At 40.2% G+C, this 12306-nt stretch overlaps 1 protein-coding gene across 1 annotated transcript in view; it reads right to left on the bottom strand.

The window, feature by feature from the left end:
- PCDH15 (protocadherin related 15) overlaps positions 1–12306 on the bottom strand; it is a 2681631-nt gene that overhangs the window by 888429 nt on the left and 1780896 nt on the right. The window contains exon 18 of the mRNA XM_069240977.1: positions 6660–6788. Within this exon, the coding sequence (XP_069097078.1) occupies positions 6660–6788 (129 nt within the window). The remainder of the gene's footprint in view (positions 1–6659; positions 6789–12306) is intronic.

The following is a 12306-nucleotide window of genomic DNA, read 5'->3' as shown; positions in this document are numbered from 1 at the left end:
ATACATATGGGCCCCTTCCAAATTAATATAAGGATACCTATATTCTGAATAAGGGTACCTTACTAGTGCTGTACTCCAAAGCTAATCCCTTACCCCTATAGCTGTGTTTGATAGGCCACTGAGAAGCTTACCCTGCTGATCCCATCCATTTCCTATGGTGACTGCCAATGTGAAACTTAGAGGGTTTCCGTAAGTTCTTTGAGTATTCCTGTCTCCTACCAATAGCACTGATCATCTTACCCTTTCAGACAGATACCTGTGGCAACGAACTGCCCACCCCCACCCCACCTGCACACTTTCCCTAAATTGTGCTGGAAGGCCCTCTAAGGATCCTCATGGGATTGACTGTACCTGTCCTGATAGTCAGTGTCTATGTGATCACACTGTACTGACTTCCTTCATCTCCCTTTCTCACTCTTTTAGGGCATGGGTATCTGCTTGTTTCTACTCTGCCTCACAAAGGCTTGAACACATGTGCTGAAAGGCACTGTGTCCCACTATTTTAGATACTGTTCCCCTACTGCTGGATATACTTCTCTTTCATTGTTGCTTAGGCATTCTGTTATTAATCGGTCTTGTGAATAATAAGCAGTTGCATGATCCCTGTTTGGACCTTGGTAAATGGCCCATGACCACGAAAATATGATATTTTTTCTTTGATTGTCAATTATGTTGATCTCAGAAGCCTATAGTTTATTATGCACTATGATGGTGTGTATAAACTCCCTTTCCTTGATGGTATGTTGCTAGTTTCTCAAGGTGACATACATTATGATCCTGGATGTCTGAAATCCCAATTAAAAATGCTTTCAAACTTTGGTTTTCCACCCAAATGTTTGTATTTACCAGGAATTATATTATCACTAATCTGCGATGTATTATTTTGTTGTGTTGAAGCTTCATTTTGAACTAATAAAAGACCCACAAAGGATTCCTGAAATGCCTAATGAATGTAAGATGGTGGCCTCTCTTTGATTTAAGTTTTTTCACTGGGCTGCTACCTGTAACAGATTGTCACTACAAATAGGCTTAAAGGCAATGGATTGGAATGTGCTCGACTTACATACTGCGAATCATTATTGGGTTTCCTTACCTTGTGCTTTTTGAAACAATTTTATTTTGAGGTTTAAACCTTTGGAGGCGTTTTTATCACACATTGGAAAGCATGGCTTAGATATGTTGAAAACGCTAAATTTACAAAATATACAGTATTATGGGATACTGCCATTTTCACAGTGATGTGAGGAAGTCTGGACTGTGACCTGGCAACAAACAAAATTACATACTATGGGGCAGTTAAATGGGATCAGTGCATTTTGACCCGTTTTACAATTCCATGAATTTTTTGAAGAGTAATAAGCACCAGTGACAAACGCTTGTAACCAATCACTCTTTTTGAGTTGATGGTTGATAGAAGGGGCTTGTGTGAAAGTTTGTAAAAACAAAAAGTGAGGATAATTTGATGCATTCAACCAACAGGTGGGGGAGGAGCTTGGGAAGGAGGCCTCAGTGGATAAGCTGAGTGCTAGTAAGGCTTAAGATGCAAAATTATAAACTGATAAATAGTACTTAGTATATGCCTATTAAGTTTCACCACAGGCTGCATTTAAAGACTCTCTTTGCTTCCACTCTGGTGAACTTGGTACAGATCTCACACACAAAAGTGTTTACTGTAAGATGAAAAAGTATTAAGATAGTAATTTGAAGGAAATTAATGTTTTACCAGGGGACAATTGACACCTTTTGCTACATTCGTTATTTTAGGATACTCAACTCTGAATATGACGGGGTTGCTTTTACTGCTATATTAAACACTAGATTATGTATTGCTAAGAAATGTTTAGTAGCTGAATCCCTACCATTTCACAGTTGGTGGAACTGTTTCATGGATTACTGCGATTGTCAATGTCTGTCGGCGTGCTCAATACTTGGAGTTGGTTCGCTCAGATGTAAGACCGAGCAAAGCAACTGTTGTCTTTATGTGGAATGTTAGTTATTTTTTCCTATCCTAGGATTAATAATTTACATGATATTATTAAAAACTCATTGTAAGTCAGTGTCTTGTTCTGTGTGGTCACCTAATCTTGGATTAGATTGATGCTGCTTGTTTTTACAATTCTGTAGACTAGGGTACAGCTGTGCAGTTCCCAGCACATGTGCTCTGATCCCTAACACATGGTAAAATTGGCTAATTCCTAATTGGCACAGTTAACCTTTCAGTACGGCCACATTATACAGTGCAGGAAATAAGCTAATAGCATGGAGAAGTTAAATGTCACCAGTGAACTGAAGGACACGTTGGTCATCCCACTAGGCTGATAAAGACAACATGACTTCAGGCCTTCTGGTGTAGCCTGACTCCTACAGCTTTAAACATACAGGTTAACCTGTCCAAAGCAACCTATGCTTGCAGGAAGAAACTCTACTTTTAACAATTAAATATGCCACCTCTAAGTAGGCCTTGTAGCCTACAAGGTAGGGTGCCTAGTAATAAAAAAGTGGTACATGCATGAATGTAGTGTTGGACCATACCTATAGTGACTAGCCCTCAAAAAACTATTCTCACTATAAAGGGTTGTTGCTGTCCTCTGGGAAAAACTGGAGTTCAAAATACATTTATAACCCTGCTATCTCCGGTTTGGGACAAGCTTGGGACACTAGTTTTACTGTTTGTTAAAAATTCAATTCAATAGTGAAGTTGGACTTGTAATACATATTTTGGATTTTTATTTTTTGAAATCATTACATTTTACATGCCTAAGGACCCGGAAGGCTAATTAGCATTAGCCTGCTGGCTGAGGGCCCTGCCAGTGCTTCCAATTTATGAGTTATGAAAACTGGTTGCAGAGCAAGAACAATGGCTTCGTCCTTTTCATATGAATACCTTGGTGTGACAGATATCAGCTCAGGAAGGTTAGCTTGAGAGGGTCTAGGCATTTACTTACCTTGAAATGGACCATGGCAGGGTTTTTCCATTCACAAGTAAGTGTAAAGAGAAATCTGGGGAAGAGAAGTCTCTTGTTCCTTAGGCCATCTGTAGCCAGCTAGGCTCAGGTTCAGTGAGAGGGGTAGCATATTTTTGACCTGTTTGGTGTAGCTGATAAGGAGAGGACTACTCATTTCCCCAGACACAACTGTAGTTGGCACACAAGCTTCCTCCTGGTGTAAAAAGATTCTGCCATGTTGGATTTGTCTCTAAATGGTGCGCTATGGAATAGTTTGCTGAAGGCAACCAGAATGTGCTATAGAATTGGGAAGAGCTGAAACTTGAAATGTTTTATTAATTGTTTAGGGTGTGTTGAGAAGTGACCCTCCACACACTGGCTAGTGATACCTATAAAGTTACTGCCTCACTCACAGCTCATCAAAACACTCTACAGACCTGCAGAGAAACAGAAGGGTATTAGACCTGATGCCTGAGACCTGAGTGGGGACCTCAGAGTTGGACCTGCTTGCACTTGTGTCCAGGACAGAGAAGTGGACTCCCTGTCTCTGTTGGCTGACATCCTGTGTAGTTATAGATACGAAATGCACTGCAAGATGCCCTTTTCCTAAAGTTTCTTGCCAACCAGTAGCAACTGGAACTCAACTGGATTCTGTGCATGGCCTCTCATAGAGTGAGTCATGGCCTTTAAGTGCGACCTCTGAGGTCCTGTGATTCTTAAAATTGAATAAGAGGAGCTGCTTCAGGAAATCTGAAAAGATTTTACTCAGAAAATGTTTGTATTCCCAAGCCCTCCAAAGTGTCAGCAGGACCTCTCAGCAATTGAAAATGACTTCACCAGATACAGCTTCATGCTTGCCCTCCTGGCAGATTTCAAGGCTCATAAAAAAGACTAGGGGACATATTTATACTCAGTTTGTGCTGCATTTGCATCATTTTATTTTACGCCAAATGCAGCGCCAACTTAACTCCATATTTATATTTTGATGCTAGACCCGTCTATTGTCAGAATATTGGAGTTTGCATCATTTTTGGGATTTCTGAACCCACCTTGCATCAATGAGATGCAAAGTAGGCATTCCTATAAAAAAATGACGCTATGCCCATAGCACCATATTTATCCCCCTGTGCTAAAATTACGCAAGAGTGAGAGGTGGACCCAAATGGTGGCGCTAAGCTTGCTTATCGTCATTATTTAATGCCTGGGTCAGGCCATGTGTTAGGAGACCTGTGGACCCATTTCCATAGTCAAACACCATGGAATGAGTCCACAGGTGCCCACACCAAGCCTCAGAAGCACCCACACCCACACCAGAGGGACACGATGGGATGGGGGATCCCATCCCAGGTAAGTAGGGTAAGTATAGGTAGGTATTGCTTAAAAAAAATTCTAAGTGCCACTGGGGGCCCTGACATGGGCCCCTTGCATGGCACTGGGTGCAATGGCCATCTTTTCTAAGACTGGAGTAATGTTTTGGGATGGTTGTACGTCTGGAAATTACCCAAGGCTGGTTAGCGGATTTTTTTTGCCTCTAACCGGCCTAGCGCATTTTCTGTCGCTCAACCTCCTTTTCCCATTCTGCCACCCCCACCTGGCTAGTGTTTTTTTTTTTTTATGCTAGCCTAAGCAAAATGCAGCTAAGTTCAAAGGTAGAATTCTTGACCAGGCAAAGCCAAAAAAGTGTATGCTTAACATAAGGACTTCATCAGCTGCAAAATGTAATCTTTTCTTCTAAAACCAACTACTTCAGCAGGAGCTTTTTCTGTTGCCATTTGGATTTGTGCAGACATCAGTGGCTACAGCCTGCAAGCTTTGCCCATCAGGGAACTTCGACTTCAGAGAATAAATAAGAAGGTAAACTTTTAGAACAGGACAACCTCACTTGGGGCCTGATTTAGAACTCAGCGGACGGGTTACTCTGTCACAACGGTGATGGATATCCCATCTGTCGAAATCTAAATCTCATTCTATCCCATGGGATTCAGATTTAGATAAAACTCATTCTGTCCTTTGGGATCCTATGGGATTTAGATTTAGCTCCTATGGGATGGAATATCTGTCATTGTTGTGATGGAGTAACCGTCCTCTGAGTTCTAAATCAGGCCCTTGTTGTATCCAACCCATGCTCCATCGAAGTTGGCCTGATATCACACCTAGTCCCACGCAACTGTGAACAGAGATTACTGATTGGCACTTTACATCTTCGTGCCACTTTTTGCCTTGGATTATTAATAATTCATGTCTTGCATTTCCCTAATTTGATGTTTGTGATTTTGTTATCATTTTACTTTTTAAATTGGTTATGGGGTTTCTATTGTGTTGTGGTTTGACTTTTTAACTGTTTTGATATTGCTAAATGCTTCACACATTCCCCTGAGTTGAGCCTGTGTGCTCTGTTCCACAGATATAAGGAGTGGAATCCAGGTCTAAAATATTGAAACAGTGTTTTACCCTAACATGTGTGACCTTTTTCCTTGTGGTGGACTTGCACACCACCCCCCCCCCCTGTTAATACTCCTATTTCTTCCAATTTCTGTGCCACCAAATTTGGCTACTGATTGTTTGCTATTTTTTACCAACTGTGCATAAAAATAAATTGGTCTTTACAGTGAACTATAATGACAGGGGAACAACACATTCTATTGAAAATTAAGTGTGTTCCATATTTCTAGGCATGTCCTTATATATGAGGATGTTGGATTTCGGGTCAAGGGGCAGAATGGGATGGGGCATGAGTTGACCTCATCTTCCTCTGTATGGAACTTTGTCCTTTTGGAAAGTTTTTGTTTTCTGAGATAATCTGACCTGAGAGGGAAAGCCAATCATGTGATTTCTGACATGTTGTGTCTGAGGTAGGTTCATGGCCTCTTAACAGCTCACTGTGAGTCACGTATGAAGACATACTGAAGTTAAGCTAAATCACCAGGCAGTAAAACAAACATTAAAGGACAGGAACCAGATATGTGTCTACCACACCAAATGCCGAGTTTCCAAATATATTCTATCATTATCGATTCTTTGAAGAAAAGCTCCCTCAAGCGGTCACAGGGTTCTCAATACTGAACTCTAATGACTGTTGACCCATTCAACTCACCCAATACTTAGTCAAAGGTGTATCTAGTGCAAGACTCAGTTTATACATTAAACCAGAGACTTAGACAAAAGTTGCCCATAATTGTATTGCTCCATTGCAGCTTTGGCCTAAATCTGGCAATACAACAAAACTAACACCATTAAACAAACAGAGTTAGCACCTGCTACAAGTCAATATATAAACTTGAAGCAAACATCTTCAGTCACTGAAGCAGCTTCACAGCATATAACAGGCCGTTCTCATTCTGTTACTAAATGGCCTTTAGTGAAGCGGACTGATCCTCTCATACCTTCTGGAAATTTAAGAACAAATACTCCCCTCATACATGACCTTTGCAGTATATTTCCACACTAATATTTAATTCTCTGAAAAGGTATAGCAATTAGTGAGGAGTAACAATTATTATATCTACACTGAAGCATGAGTCATCATTTTCATTCAGATCAACCATCGCTCTTTCTCACATCGGGCTCATTTATTTTATGATCTTTCAGTGAAATTATAAATGTAAACATTTTGTTAACATATTACCTCACTCTCAGCAATGAAAACAATTCTTAACTGTGTTTTTGTGCTGTCCACGTCTGCAGTACTTCTCATGAATCATTGAAACAACTTACCCTTACTTGACCCACAAAGGCATTGACTTCCTCCTCTTGGACTGACAGATTTTTTGATAAATAGGGATCAAAAACAGGTCCATTGTCATTTACATCAGTCACCATCACATTAACCGTTGCAGTTGAGTTCTGCAAGAAAAATGAAGCTTTATAGTACAAATGTAGATATATATGCCAAACCCAAATAGGATGAACTTTTCTATTCAAATGTCTTGTAAAGGTTTATCAACTGCCACTAAAGTTATTAAGAAAATAAAAATGTCCTTACAATGAAAACTCTAACCTAATCATACCCATACACTGACTGACTCTGAATATATATATATATATATATATATATATATATATACAAGAAAAGCCTGTGACCTTTATATATACACAGAACAGCTAGCATTCTAGGATCCAGTAAGAAAGATTAATGCAACACGATCTTTCTCACAGCCTGAGTGGTTTGTGTGTTCCACCGTGCAGTACATAAACATAAAATAGGGACAAAACATTCAAGGGACCTCAAAGTAAGTGAGAAAAAACTCTCACTCATAACATCGTGGGGCGCCTCAAAAAAAATAGTTTAAAAATCATCATATGTAATTAATGTTTTTACAACAAATGCAGATTTAGAGACATTGGGCTAGATGTACGTAGAATTCATTTTTTATTTTTTCATGAAATGTACAAATGTGTTTCAGACACATTTAGCGATTCCCAGTGGGGTCGCAAAGACCTACCTTATCTTTATTTATGAAGTTGGTCGCAATTTGCGATCCCTTGAGAATAGTTGCACTCACAGGGTTGGTGGTCTGCTTGAGACAGCAGACCGACCATGTCTGTGATTGCTTTTAAATAAAGCAGATTTTTTATTAAAAAAAACGTGCAGCCCATTTCCTCAAAGGAAAATGGGATGTATTTCAAACAAAAAAATGAAGTTTTCTTTTTATTTTTTCAAAGTAGGCAGTGGTCCGTGGGACCATTACCTGCTCTAAAAAAATATTTATGCTTCTATTCACACAGGGGAAGTGGTCCTTGGGAACTCCTTCTAGTTTGCGAATGGGTTACCACCAACTTGAAGTTGGTGGTAACTGTGAATGTTTTGCAAACATATTCACGATCGCAAAACATTCCCACATGCCTGTGCAATTCTTTATTAGGGAGGGACACCCTAAACATGCCCCTTCCTAAAACCGAAAAGCAAAAGCAAAATGCAATTCGGTAAACAATTTAACGAGTCACATTTTGCTTTTTTTCTGTTCGCAAATGGCCTGATGGACAGCTTGTGTCCAGAAAAATGCTTCATACATCTGGCCCTTAGTCTCAAGATAAGCAACAATAATTGTGGGAAAAATGCACTAATTTATACTTAGCAGAAATATTGTAAATCATGTGAAGTTGTGAAGTAATTTGCAATTTCAGTACTGGCATACCTACATATATTCATCCATATGAGTTAAACCCCACATTCGTACATATATTCTAATTAACATCCAAATCAGTGTATGAAGCATTAGTTTGTACATGTGTTGAAATCAAGGTCAAGTGTCAAGTGAACCAATGCCTCACTGTATCTAGTTAACCCTCTCCCTAGTTCAAAAAGTGACTCGGAGAGGGAAGTGCATACCCCATCCCCATTATTTTTTAATCTCCCTGGGGCACTGTGTCCCTGGGGCCCAAAAGAAGATTGGGGAGGAGGCCCCCACTCATGCCCCTTTACCTAAGTACTTTTAATAAAGACCCACAGGCCCTGGTCCTCTTGGGGGTCAAATTATTAAAATATAAAATACAAGTAGGCATTTTTTTTTTTTTTAATATGACACAATCCCATGGGACTTCCGCAGGATCACAGCTTGTTTTTTTTAAATATAAAAATGTACATACAATTTGGCCCCAGTGTGCCTCTTTGACTGTTCCACAAGGCCACTGGGTAGAGGATACCTACCCTACACCCTTAGATTTTGTCTTTATTTTTTCTTTATCACACTCCCCCTACTCCTGTAATGGCTGCCTGCAAAAAGTTTTCTCGTTTAGCTGGCAGCAAATCTGAGCACTCGCTCCCACAAGAGCCTGGGAAAAAAGCCCCCTGGGGCAAACAGAAAGCACTATTTTTTCTAAATTGCATTTGAAGGACTCTTGTGAGAGCACCTCAAACCCAACTGTCCAGTTATGAAATTATTTTTGATCCTTAATTTCTTGAAAACTACTGAACAGATTTACTCAAAATCACAAAACAGAAAGGCACGAAAGGGCAGACTTCAGTAAGGCAGTGGCCATGAAGGTCATCACTTCCGGTCCAGCTGGAGGGGGGGTTATGATGGACCAGTTGCCAGAGTCTGGGTCACTTCCAGAGCTGCAGAGTTTTCTGACTGCAGGGAAGAACAACCCAGGAAGATTTCCACAAAGCCCAAGAGGAGTGCTCTATACTTGTGAAGCACAGGAACAGGTCAGCAAATGAGTGGTCAGAACACTAAGCTGGCTGGCAGGGTGGAACTGGTAGATCCTGAGCCAAGAATTAAGAAGGAGCTAGTGGTTCCACTAGTGAATAGGAGTTTCCTGTTATCACTGGCTCATGAAGTGAGTTAGAAATACTCAGGATGGGTTGGTCCCTCTGTTTCACTGGCCAGGGATCAGATGCCTCAGGGACGGAACAGGCTTCCTCAATCTTAAATCCAGCACTTGGACTCTACCAGCTGTGAGTCCTGCCCTCCCAAGTGGTGCCATCCTAGTCTTGGACCTTTGGAAGAGGGTCTGAAGATGATCTGCCAGCTCTACTTTGGTGCCAGCAGAACTGACACATCGTGAAGCATTGCCTCCCAGAAACTCCTCATATGTGTTGCTGTGCATCGTCTCGCCAAACTCCACATCAAAATGGCTGCATGACCCACACCTAACACAGGACTTCACATCACCTCCCACAGTCTCCCAGGATCCACCACTGCTTAACGCATCCTTGAAGCAGGTCATCGTATCACAAGCCGCTCATCTATGGATCCTCAATGGTGACATATGACTTTGCCTCACAAGCCCAACAGCTTCTTCAAAACCTGCCAGTGCACAAGACATCTTTGTTTCAAGACTTCACATCACATTCCTCTTGTCAACAGCATCCTCAATGACAATTCAATACCTCATATCACAACCTCAAAGATTCTAGGAACCACCACCGTGTGATGCATTCTCGATGTGGGACTCCACAACCATTCACAAACAAGATTTAAGTTACTCTTGTTCAGTAGGCCTAACAGGGTCACTGTAGCCTGCTATTAGAAGACCACAGTTGGTGTTTTGTACATTTTGGTGCTATTTTCACTTAAATCTTTATCTTCATATCTCCGGTTCAAGTGATTAGATATTTGTTATTTTGTTGTTATATTATTTATTACAATTTACTCTATTTTTTCTTAATTGGTGTGGGATTTTTCACTTCATTACAGTTTTAAGTGCTGTATAAATACATTACACATTTCCTCTAAGTTAAGCCTAACTGCTTTCATTTCAAGCTACCAGAGGGTTAAGCACAGGTTAATTCTGATTTGCTTTGTGACTTCACCCTGGCAAGAATTGTGGTTGCCACTTGAGTATGGGTTCACCCCCCAACCAGTAACCCAGTGTCCTACAGTGTGGGCCATACAATGTAGTTTAGAAAGTTTCTGAGGTAAACTACGTGGTGGACACAGGTGCCACAAGATAACCCAAGAGAGTGTTCCATGTGTACAGGCTGAAATCTTTCCTCCAGAGACACTACGCCGTTTTAATTGCCCGCACGGCCAATGGTCTACAGACCCTTTTGGATCTTTTTTTAACGCACACACAAGAGTTTGATTTGAAAGTTAATTTTAAAAAGTCACATGTTATGACTTGCGGTCCTAAAAACACACGCACCAAATGTTTTATAATGGGGGGAACACCTTAACAAAGTTAAAAGACTTTTTCTATTTAGGTTTGTACCTAAGTTCCACTCTGTCATGGAAATTCCATTTGAATTTTAAGCTCCAACAAATGGAAAGAAATGTTGAAGCAATCTTTCGCTTTGCCTGTAGATTAGGGCATAGACCGGTTCACCAGATCATCACGCTCTATAAATTCAAATGTGTTTCAGTGGCGATTTATGGGGGTGGCCTTTGGGGATATACCAGTTCAAGCATATTACAACGGGCAGAGAATACATTTCTCCACCGGCTACTTATGGTACCCAAGAACGTAGCGAATATTATATGCCATGAGGAGTTGGGAATTTGTTACATTACAGATTTGATAGATATTGCCCCCTATCTGTTATGGATAAAAGTATGGTCGAATCCGGTGGCTACTTTAACACATGATTGTATTTCGTTAGCAAACCACAACAACATTCCATGGTTAAATTTTGTTCATAACTGTTTTCGAAATTTTGACTTGGAGTTTATGTATTTCAAACCAGAGCTCTAGCCCGCCAATGCGAAAGAAATTGTTAAATCCCGATATAAAGAGTACGTTACGAATCTTAGATATCAAGTGGCAGAGAAATTGAGTTCTTTTAATTTATATGTACAAATTTCATCATCAAATTCGATAGAACTTTATTTTGTTTGGTTTCCGATCCCTTCCCTATACTCTTTACTTGTACTTTTTAGATTTAACATGATCCATTTTAGAGTGGCGTTTCCGACAAAATGCATGTGGGAAAAAACATTACCGCCATGCCCTTGTGACAATTTTTCAAAACAAAGTACTTGTCACTTTTTTTTATTTTGTATACTCTACTCAGTTCCTAGGGAAACTTTTTTATTACCTATTTTGCGTAATTTGCTCACCCTTTCTTATAAAGAAGGATTGATTGGCATTTAAAGCCTTTCATCCAAACAAATGTGCAGTTCTATTTTAAGTTTTATCAAATCCGCTATCACCATTAGGAATCGATATGAATTAGCAATAGACATGACTATTCATTAAGGGAATTCAAATATTGTTTTACTGTTGTATACGATTTTATAAGTATTTATTATTCTATATTGATTTAGTAGGCTTAAGTGGTATACTTAGATTTTATAGACTTGTAAGTCTTGCCTTTGAATTATGCAATGCAAGTATTTTATGATGATTTATATGTATGTATGTGTACTTTTATGGCAATACGCCGAATAAAGTTATTTTGACTGACTGACTGACTGACACTACACAGTAGCTATTGCAGAGGAAGTGAAGAAAACAGTGAGCCTCTTCCTGATTTGCTGCATACGAACATGAAGGATAACACTGTGGAAGGGGTTCAGTTAGCCCCTCAGCCACAGAGCGAGTGTTGAGGGGTGTTTAGATGCTTAGCCAACCACTTCTATCTGACTCCAGGATTGACACCTATCTGTGTACATGACATAAACACAGATGACAGTCTGCCAGTAATGTACAGAATGTCTGACCAGGATCAGGGATGCATTAATGTGGAAGTTGCCTAAATGTTGGACTGGGAGGTCATAGAGAGATCTCATAGTCCTTGGTCTAGTCCTGTGGCTCTAGTACCAAAGTAAGGATCTACTGACTTGTTGTTTTATGTGTCCTCCGTGAAGTAATCAAAACCAATGGCCATCCAATCCTAAGAGCGGGCAAGCTTGTGGGTCGATTAGGTGCTGCCAACTACTTGAGCACCATAGGTCTGACCAATGGATATTAGCAATCACGT

The sequence above is a fragment of the Pleurodeles waltl genome, chromosome 6 (assembly GCF_031143425.1).
Source record: "Pleurodeles waltl isolate 20211129_DDA chromosome 6, aPleWal1.hap1.20221129, whole genome shotgun sequence".
In the NCBI taxonomy this organism is placed as follows: Eukaryota; Metazoa; Chordata; class Amphibia; order Caudata; family Salamandridae; genus Pleurodeles; species Pleurodeles waltl.
This window is presented reverse-complemented; position numbering and strand designations above follow the sequence as displayed.